General features: G+C 43.1%; 1 protein-coding gene across 1 annotated transcript in view; it reads left to right on the forward strand.

The window, feature by feature from the left end:
- The first annotated feature begins 6,220 nt into the window (after positions 1–6,220).
- Positions 6,221–11,047, forward strand: part of dusp27 (dual specificity phosphatase 27) — a 14,507-nt gene continuing 9,680 nt past the window's right edge. Inside the window, exons 1-3 of the mRNA XM_030359968.1 lie at positions 6,221–6,329; positions 9,535–9,728; positions 10,731–10,849. Coding sequence (XP_030215828.1) covers positions 9,574–9,728; positions 10,731–10,849 — 274 coding nt within the window. The 5' untranslated portion in view covers positions 6,221–6,329; positions 9,535–9,573. The remainder of the gene's footprint in view (positions 6,330–9,534; positions 9,729–10,730; positions 10,850–11,047) is intronic.

The following is an 11,047-nucleotide window of genomic DNA, read 5'->3' on the forward strand; positions in this document are numbered from 1 at the left end:
CCCAGACAATTTCATGTTTTTTCCTTGAAAAATCACAATTTTATTCAACAGTTTTCAGCTGTGTTAAAATAATTGCACACAGGTTTTTTAATCATCAATTAGCCTTTTAACACGATTAAACAATGTACCATTAGAACACAGAAGTGATGGCGGCTGGAATTTGGCCTCTGTATACCTGCAGAGGCCTCTGTATACCTGCAGTTTCGAGCTAGAATAGCCATTTACCACATAAACAATGTCTAGACTGTATTTCTGATCAATTTAATGTAATCTTCATTGAAAAAAACAGGGATTTTCTTTAAAAAAATAAGGACATTTTGAAGTGACCTCAAACTTTTGAACAGTGAACAACAGCTATCTGGAAATGAATTATTTTGGCCGCAAAAACGAAAGAATAAATCTATTACCATAATATGAAGAGATGTAGATATCCTGAGAGATCTGTGTTTTTAGACTCTCCCTCAGACACAATTTTGTTGCCTTATTTTTACGAAGTATATGTACAGTATACATATATTTAACCCCCCCCCCTACCCCCACCCCCCCCCCCCCCCCCCCACGAACACATGAGTTTCCTCTCACACCTTCAGCGATGACTTCTTTTACTTTTCAGGAAAAATATATATATTCAAAGTTATAGATTCATATATTTAATGTTTTTTTAACTGTTACTGACTGGAGATTAGTAAGAGTTCAAATTTATTTTTCTTTTGCAATTCAATACTTAAATAAAGATTTCATAAAGATGTTATAATATCAATTCATCTCAACGCCTGGCCGAAAGAAAAGAGAAGTTTTTATGTTGAATGCTTCCAGTATTGTGTTGGTCATACTATAGAATGATTAATTGCTTGTTTTGTGAATAAAAAAGAACATAAAGGAACTTTAAAAAGAAAAATCTCATACTGAATCGCAGTATTGGTCGAAATAATCTCAATTAGATTATTTCCCCAAATCGTTCAGCCCCAATATAAAGTACAATTCTGTCACCTCTAAGTTTTGCTGTCGTTGTTTCTTCGTTGACTGCTTTGTTCCTCTGTGGCGTTCATCCTAAGGAAATCGTAAATGACCGTGGTATCTGTAAACGTTTAAATGTGCGCGTTGTCAGTGGGCAGTTGCGGTCCGAAGAAAGGATTGCAATATCAAAATTGTAACTGTGTGAGCTCAGAAGATGTGGGGTATAAAACGATATGTAATAAAAAATTATGGTATTTTCAATGGTAGTCAGGTTGTTTCAAAAATCGGACACACCAAACCATGTTCAAATGTTTTTCGGTTTGTCCATTTTATTTTTGTCAATGTAGAGAGAGAGAGAGAGAGAGAGAGAGAGAGAGAGAGAGAGAGAGAGAGAGAGAGAGAGAGAGAGAGAGAGAGAGAGAGAGAGAGAGAGAGAGAGAGACACACACACACACACACACACACACACACACACACACACACACACACACACACACACACACACACACACACACACACACACACACACACACACACACACACACACACACACAGAGAGAGACAGATGGCTGTGTCCCAATTCATAGGACTCATCCTTCGTAGACCGCGTCCTTCGAAGGATGCGGCCTTCGTAGACCGCGAAGGACACTCCGAAGGCCGAAGAAATGGGACGGTCTAGCCTACGGAGCATTTCCGGTTTACGTAACAAACCGTTACCACCCTTCATCTTGCGTGACCACGCGCTGCTCCTGTCACCTAGCAACCCTTAGTAAACAGAAGTTAAACCGGACAGCGCGAAAAAAAGAACAAAGAAACCAACAAATTATTATTAATCATTATGTTTTTGTATATAGTAGTTTTATAATAATTGTTGTAAATAGTCACAAGAAGGTTTTTTGTTGTAAATAGTTTTATTGTTGAATATATGTTTTATAAGTTATATACGAATACATTAGTCAATACATAAAAAGTTAGTTAGGGTTTTAATAAATAGTTAATCAAAAATGTTAGTTAAATAAATAAATAAGTTAGTTTCAATAAATATGTAAAAAATAATAAACAATGAGTTAAATATAAAAGAACGTACGGTAAGTTATTTGTCCACCAAACGCTCCAAAATTGAGAAAAAACTATCCATTCTTTCCCTGCTCTCCTGGGCTCTTCTCTCCTCTGCCTCCCTTTGTAGCCTCATGTCCTCTTTATTAACTGGAACATTTACATTTTACATTTACATTTAGGGCATTTAGCAGACGCTTTTATCCAAAGCGACTTACAACAACTTACAAGTACATTTGTCATAAGAAGTGCATCAATATATCGCTGTCGGTACAGAAAGGATGTTCATAGAACCAAGTGCAAGTACCACAATCTCTAGGCTAATCAATTCCCCGTGTTACAGCCATGATAGCAGCTACTGCAGTTGCTACACAGTTAAGTACTATAATACAATACAATACAACACAGTATACAATGGTGGCCAGAAGGGGGAGGGTGGCTATGCAGAGTCGAGGTGGACTCTGAACAGGTGAGTCTTGAGTCCTTTTCGGAAGATAGTGAGCGACTCTGGAACATGTCTTCCTCTCTGTCCCTCTTTCTGGACCTTGGCCCTCGCTGTCTTTCCTCCTCCTGATCCTTGTCCTCCACCTCCTGATCCACCACTGCTGTACTTGTCCCTGGTGTGTTCTCAGGGATGGAGGCAATTAGGACAGGGGGGTTGGTGGAATGCCTCTGTCCCAATACCTCATCCATGGGGACAAACCAGGGCTAAGTGGCAGCAGTGGGTTTCCCACCTACCCCCTCTCCTGACCCTGGATACTTGCAATCCTAAGGCAGAGGAAATCAATCATGGCAGTTAACAACAACAGCAGTATCAAAACAAATTTCCGCAAAAGTGTTTATTAACTTGCATGGTTAAAACAAATAATGTATATTTAAAATGACATGTACATACTTTATATTTTTTTCTTTGCCTGCCGGGGAGTCACCTTCCCCTGCAGGGCTATTTTCTCCAGAATTGTCCAAAACACAGACATTATTAATCAGAGAAAACAAGAGATATATTTATCAATCATGTTAATAGCCCATGTTAACAATAGGCCATTTATAATATATATATTTGACCATCTTGTAAAGGTTACATTTAAATTAGCCCTCATCCTATTTGAAGCCCATAATAATGGGCTTCAAGACAACCAGTAGAAGTCAAAACACCCTTTTTCTTTGTGTGTTTTGCTAGTGCTGTCTAGTACTGATGCGAGCTGTGACTTTTTTTGTCTTTCTTTCTATAATAACCCAAAATAGGACATTGTAGTAAACGATTGCTGGGGATGTTGTATCTGTCCTGCTGTTTAATGAGGGCTAATTTAACAATTTACAAGATGGTCAAATGTAGATATATAAATGGCCAATAATATTTTTTATAAACTAACTTGTTTATACGATTGTTTCTTTACCCCCAAGCCCAGTATTTCACCCCGTTGAACAGCTCATCGTTCTCCCCCCTCAATAGAATAAATCGAGCAGTATGCTGCTGGCTCCCTAAACCAAAACCAAATGTTAGAATTAGTTTTGCTTTACACTACCAAACAAAAGCAGCTTAAATAGCAAAATAACCAAGTTAACTGTGTAATCAATCCCAACGTCTGTAACGTTACGGTCTGAAAACCAGGGTCCACAACCTGTGTTCGCGTTGGTCCATTTATCTAACGTTACAGAATAGCAAATTATCTATATAATCGCCAAAATTTCGGTAAATATAACCATTTTGACCTCTTATATTTGAAACTACAGGGCTTAACGGGTGTTCTTAGTTAACTTTAAAGCGTCACTAACTGTAACGTTACCTTACTTATATTGCCTATTACTTTAATGAAAAAAGTTTTAAGGGCACTTGTTTTTTTTAACATTTGTATCGTTAAATACTCGAGTGACTAGAAACCAAATACTTACATTTAAATGCAGAACTTAAATTGCCATTCTCCGCCATCTCCATTGATTGAGTGCACAATGAATCTTGGGAGGGATACGTTGGGCCGTGAAGGATCTTGGGATACGTTGGGCCGTGAAGGATACAGCCGATGCATCCTTCAAATCCGGGAAAAGAAGGCTGCATTCGTAGGCCGCATTTGAAGGACCCTTGGAATTGGGACAGCGCTTGGCGCGTCGCTGTGACGCAATCGGCGTCGACGCATCCTTCGAATGCAGCCTTCGAAGGATGCGTCCTAGGAATTGGGACACAGCCACAGACAGACAAACAGACAAAGAGCAACAGACAGAGAGAAAGAGAGACAGAGCATAATGTACGTAGTGTAGAGTGTGTGTTCTGGTCTCAACAGCCTCACCTAGTCTGAGTGTGATTGGACTCTGGGGCTGGGGGAGGCTGCACACCTGTTGCTCGTTGACCAATAAGAAAGAAGAAAGAGGGACAACAATATATCTCCGTCGTTACAGTAAGGAAGTTCATAGAACCAAGTGCCAAGCACTAACAATCACTAGGTTAACCCATTCCCCGTACAGCAAAGATGGCTAGGATACGATGCTATGCAATGCTAAATATATTTTTAAGTGCAATAAGTACAATAATACACTAAGTGCCTAAGAGGGGTGTTTGGGGATTGGAGGGTGAAGGGGGGGCTTTACAGAGTCCAGGTGAACTCTGAACAGGTGAGTCTTGAGTATTTTGCAAAAGCTGCAGAGAAGAGTTGTGACGATCGATTATGTATATATGTATACACATGTTAGTTGACATGTTTGTACAGATGTGTTGAATCTGTGTGTTCTAAACACGGGATGAGAATCACCAGAGACTTGAAAACCCCATTCGTCCGGTCTCGTATATATGCTGTGCATATGGGCAGTTTGTACATGCATGTGTTTGTACTATTTGTGGGCAGTTACCATCTCGAAAATATCTTGAGATTATGAATGCATGCTTATCGAGCCATTATGGCAAATTGAAATGGAACCATAATTTGTGTCTATAATTTGACTTTGAGAAGGGACACATTCACACACACACATACATACATGCATACAAATTTACGTACATACACAAACTCACACGTACACACGCACACAGTGACGTACACATACACATGGACATACACACACACACACATGCACACACACACATTGCGGTATGGCAATATTTCTGAGAATTACTTTCATGGCAGGAATCATGTGGTGCCTGAGAGGAGAGAAAGGACATCGCCATGGCAACCAAAAGACAACGCAAACAGTCAACAGACGTCTGTGAATCGAATCAGTCCTGCCTTCATGTTGTGTTCATTTTTTGACCCCCACCCCCTCGGACCACTGATAAGAAATAAGGCGCCGAAATTGAATTAAGTTCAATTTAATTCAATTCAAAAGTGTGATTTATACCAGTATGCGCGCTCCCGTGTGTCTGTAGGTGTGTGTGTGTGTGTGTGTGTGTGTGTGTGTGTGTGTGTGTGTGTGTGTGTGTGTGTGTGTGTGTGTTTGTGTTTCAATTCGAAAGTATGATTTATACCAGAGGGGTGATTCCTGGAGGAAGATGGGAATCTGTCAAAATGGCCGGCCCCCAGGGGCCCGACAGGCAGTGTGAGGGCCGAGAGAGAGAGAGAGAGAGAGAGAGAGAGAGAGAGAGAGAGAGAGAGAGAGAGAGAGAGAGAGAGAGAGAGAACGTATTATGGAAGGTTAGCTCTCTAAAGCTCGTATAATCCCTTAATTTATAGGTTCATTTTAAATGATCCATTAAAACATGACAACTTGACAAACCAACCATGTAGTTGACAACAGCTTTGTTATAAACTAGTTTTGTAACATAACCTGTAGCAAGAACACTGAATAATGATTATCTTACAAAGATGAATGGCTTTTAGTATATTTTTTTGTTTAGTATTGATTTGATTTATATCATGTTATTCATTTTGAGGGAGAGGGAGAGGCAGGGAGAGGGACGGGGGGGGGGGGAGAGAGAGGGAGGGAGAGAGAGGGAGGGAGGGAGAGGGAGGGAGAGAGAGGGAGGACGCCTCAGGCCTCAAACCTGCTGTGTCACCATGGGGGTCCCCCCACACACCCCACTCCCCTCCCTCGCCCACATACACCCCTCCAGCAAGCAGTGAAGTCATGTGTGTGTGTGTGTGTGTGTGTGTGGGGGGGGGGCGTCCATGGTTGGAGGGAGGGATCCAGACCTCAGAGGGTGTTGACAGTGGGGTGGGGGCTGGGGAGAGGTTCTGGAAAGTACTGGGATAGGGGCGGGGGGGGGGGGGCTGGGGGGGTTAGTGGCAGTCCCCCCAGGGGGGCTAAGTTTAGGTCGTGAGTGGATTCAGTGGAGCCTACGGCGACTATGGTGACTGCAGCCGATCTCTGAAGGACCCCCGACACACTGAGGTAAGGGGTCTAAAGAAACGGAGTGTATGTGTGTGTTTCTGTGTGTATGCGTGTGTGGTGTGCATAGGGGTGGGGTTCTGTGTGTGTGTGTGCTCTTTTGTGTGGGGCTGTGTTTGTGGGTTCCTTTCTGTGTGTGTGTTTCTGACTTTGTGTTTGTTTGTCTGTGCGTGTGTGTGTCTGTGTGCTCCCTTGTGTGTTTAAGTGTGCGTTTATGTGTGTTTATTCTCCTGTGTGTCCTCTTGTATGCGCGTGTATGCGCTCATGTGTGTGTGGGGAAAATCACATCTCTTCTGTCTTCTTCTACGCCTCGGTTTTGTCATTTGTTGAAGGAAAAAACTCAAGTAGTGTGGCCTTCAGAGTGTGTGTGTGTGTTAGTCTCGCTGTTTGTGTGTGTGTGTGTGTGTGTGTGTGTGTGTGTGTGTGTGTGTGTTAGTGTCGCTTTGTGTGTGTGTGTGTTTGTGGCGCTGTGTGTAGGTGTGTGTGTGTTCGTGTGTGTGTGTGTGTGTGTGTGTGTGTGTGTGTGTGTGTGTGTGTCAGCGGCAGCTGCTGCCCGGGCTAATTATAGCCTAGCTTAAAAAGCCTGATATCACACTACTGACTCACACACTGGTCTCTGTCAGCCATACTCTCTCTCTCTCTCTCCCTCTCGTTTTGTGACTGTTGAAGCTCAAATGCTCAAATTATATTAAAGCTTGTCTTGTGCCATCATGCTTGTCATGTGTGTGTTTCTGAGGGTGTGTGGATTTCTGTGTGTGTGTGTGTGTGTGTGTGTGTGTGTGTGTGTGTGTGTGTGTGTGTGTGTGTGTGTGTGTGTGTGTGTGTGTGTGTGTGTGCGTGTGTGTGTGTAATAGCGCGTTTCTGTGTGTTTGTGTGTGTTTGTGTTTGTGCTTATGAGTGCGCATCTGCGTGTGTGTTTGTGTGTTTCTATGTGGCTGTGTGTGTGTGTGTGTGTGTGTGTGTGTGCGTGTGTGTGTGTGTGTGTGTGTGTGTGTGTGTGTGTGTGTGTGTGTGTGTGTGTGTGTGTGTGTGTGTGTGTGTGTGTGTGTGTGTGCTCCCTGCATGTGTGTGTCAATGGCCCATCCCGCTATTGAAACTGCCAATTTTCCAGCTGGCCAACGCTAATAGGGTTAGCTTGGCTCACAAAAGACAGAGAAAACATGTCTTTGTGAAGTCAGACAAATTGCACGGCAGTGATAACTTAGAGTTGGGTAGTATTTGGCAACGCTAAGTTTTTGAGTGCAACCTGAACGCTTTTACAACAGATTAACACATCATAGCTCAATGCTACGCTCTGTCATTGGCTAGCTGCTGTCAATGAAAGGGTAGATATGAAGAACTTATGATTATTTTCAAGAATTATTTTCAAATTGATGTTTATTTGATAGTGCCTTTCTCACACTCAAGGTCGCTAACAGATCTGTGAGTAGGCCTACACACAGAACAAGACAGCACAACAAGAAGTAAAACAACACAAAAATATACAGAAATAAATCATATATGAGGGTCTATGTAGTGGTGCAAGAGGAGAAGTGTTCTTCAAACTTACGTTTGAATGCACAGCCTTGCAACCACCATTTTGTTAAGCTATTAATATTCAGAGTTCATGTTTTGAGTCGAGTTCTGTTAAAAACACACGCAAATTCACCTCTTGGTGAAAGGTGTTTTTTATGTAGAATTTTTGATATTGTTCGATTTTTTTTTAGTTTTGAATAACATCTCGGAATCCCTCTTTTCACGATCACACAATCTTTGTGTGGGGTTCCCGATAAATAATCTCTTCGTACTCGATATAATAACCACACATAGTACGTGTCACATGTGTTACTCTAGAGTAGAACCAGTAGTTTGTCGGTTTCATCGGTGGACAATGCTGAGTTTGAGCATTGAGAGTGTGTGTTCCACTATCATATATCTAAGCTAGCAGGTTAGCATATGCTAGCTTGAAAAAATGCGGTTTCAATGGCGGGGGGTGGGGAGGGGGAGGCCGTGGCACATGACAAGCTTTATTAAATTTGAGCGTTGGGGGAGGCTGCAAACCTGTTGCTCGTTGACCAATCATGCAATTCAGGGCGTTTAGCAGTCGCTTTTGTCCAAAGTGACTCACCATAAGTCCATTTGTCAGTAGAAAGAGAAACACTATTATATAGACCCCTTCATATACAGTCAACAGATATTTAAATAGATAGAGAGATAAAAGACAGACTGAAAGACATTCCCACCACAGACACACGGACAGGTTAACAGACAGACAGACTGACAACTTGATACATAGATAAATACATATATATATTAAGATATATAAATAGATAGACAGATGAACAGAACAACAGACGGACAGATATATATGTAGGTTCACAGACAGCTAGGTTATTAGACAGACAGACAGACAGACAGACAGACAGACAGACAGACAGACAGACAGACAGACAGACAGACAGACAGCTAGATTCTACAATTTCCATGGCAGACAAGACGCCACCATCCCCATGTTGTTTTTTTTAATGTTGCCATGTTGTTTAACGAAAACCTACGCTAGCCTGGCTCGCTCTCGCGCATCTGTGTTCGCGCTCGTGCATGAATGCGCGTCCAGGTACTTGGAATGGGTGGAGTCAGTCAGCGTTGAAGGAGAGGGGGTAGGACCATTTGAGTTGTGTATTTTCAAAATCTGCTGGCGTTTCGGAAATCCCATACCCAACCTTTAATATAGATAGACAGAAAGACAGAGAGACAGACATACAGAGTGGTAGTTTAATAGACAGCCAGATAGATGGTTAAACAGACAGACAGACAGATAGTCAGACAGACAGACAGACAGACAGACAGACAGACAGACAGACAGACAGACGGACAGACAGATAGTTAAACAGACAGACAGCTAGATACATAGATAGATAAATACATAGATATTAATATGGATAGACAGACAGACAGAGAGACAGACATATAGACAGCTGGGTTAATAGACAGAAGACAGCCAGACAGACAGCTAGGTTAATAGACAGAAAGACAGACGGACAGATAGGCAGACAGGCAGACAGACAGACAGACAGACAGACAGACAGACAGACAGACAGACGGACAGACAGACAGACAGACAGACAGGCAGACAGGTAGCTCTAAGGCAACACACACAGAGTCCCATGCTTCATAATCATAATTCATAATTCCCCACAACCATCATTTATGAACCTTCCTGTGTTTTTCAGACCCTTCGGCAAGGCACATCGCCCCACGGCGGTTGCCATGGCGTCAGAGAGCGAGAGCGGGGCCCAGGGTGACAGGCGGTCATGTGACGCGGATGGAGACGGAGAGGACGGGGCCAGGGGCGGGGCCGGGGGCGGGGCCAGGGGCGTCATGGACGTCCAGGCGCACTATCTCCGCTCACCCTCCCCCAGCAAGTAGGAGCTGTCTGTCTTTCTGTCTTTCTGTCTAACCGTCTGTCTGTTGACCTAGCTGTCTGTCGGTCTATCTGTTGACCTAGCTGTCTGTCTGACTGACTGTCTATTAAACTAGCTGTCTGTCTGTCTGTCTATTAAACTCGCTGTCTGTCTGTCTGTTAACCTGTCTGTCTGTCTCTCTGTTAACCCCACCGTCTGTCTGTCTGTCTGTCTGTCTGTTAACCTGTCTGGCTGTCTGTCTGTCTGTCTGTCTATTTACTTATATCTTGCTGTCTGACTGTCTGTCTGTTTGTCTACTAACCTATCTATCCGTCTGTCTGTCTGTCTGTCTGTCTGTCTGTGTATCTCGCTATTTGTGTATCTGTCTCTCTCTCTCTTTATCTTTCGTCTCATTCAAGATTCACAGAGCTTTATTGACAATCACACACACACACACACGTCACACACACACACACACACGTCACACACATACACACACACACACACACACACACACACACACACACACACACACACACACACATACACGTACACGTACACGTACACACCAACACACACACACACTAATAAACACACACACACACACAACTCTATATTTGTGCAGACACTTTTGAGAGACGTTATGAAAAAATGGGGCAAGACGTAATTTTAGTCTGCTTTTGTGTCTGCATATAACTAACATAACTAACATAACTATCATAACTCTCTCTCTCTCTCTCTCTCTGTCTCTCTCTCTCTCTGTCTCTCTCTCTCTCTCTCTCTCTCTCTCTCTCTCTCTCTCTCTCTCTCTCTCTCTCTCTCTCTCTCTCTCACTCTCTCTCTCTCTCTCTCTCTCTCTCTCTCTCACTCTCTCTCTCTCTCTCTCTCTGTCTCTCTCTCTCTCTGTCTCTCTCTCTCTCTCTCTCTCTCTCTCTCTGTCTCTCTCTGTCTCTCTCTCTCTCTCTCTCTCTCTCTCTCTCTCTCTCTCTCTCTCTCTCTCTCTCTCTCCCCCGGTCTCTCTAGTTTCTCCACGGTCTCAGACTCCCGGTTCTCCATGATCTCGGGCTCCGATGCGGAGAGCATCTTCATGGAGCCCATCCATCTCTCTTCCGCCATCGCCGCCAAACAGATCATCAACGAAGGTGAACCCGACGTGTCCTGAGACAACCACTCCACGTCTCAGCCTTTTGCTGAACCGCAAACTGTCTGTCTGTCTGTCTGTCTGTCTGTCTGTCTGTCTGTTAACTAACTTTCCAAACTCACTTTCAAAACCAGTTTTCAAAACCAGCTTTCAAACCTATTTTCTAAACTAGCTTTCAATAATTGCTTTGAAACCTAGC

The sequence above is a fragment of the Gadus morhua genome, chromosome 7 (genome assembly GCF_902167405.1).
Source record: "Gadus morhua chromosome 7, gadMor3.0, whole genome shotgun sequence".
Taxonomy (NCBI): Eukaryota; Metazoa; Chordata; class Actinopteri; order Gadiformes; family Gadidae; genus Gadus; species Gadus morhua.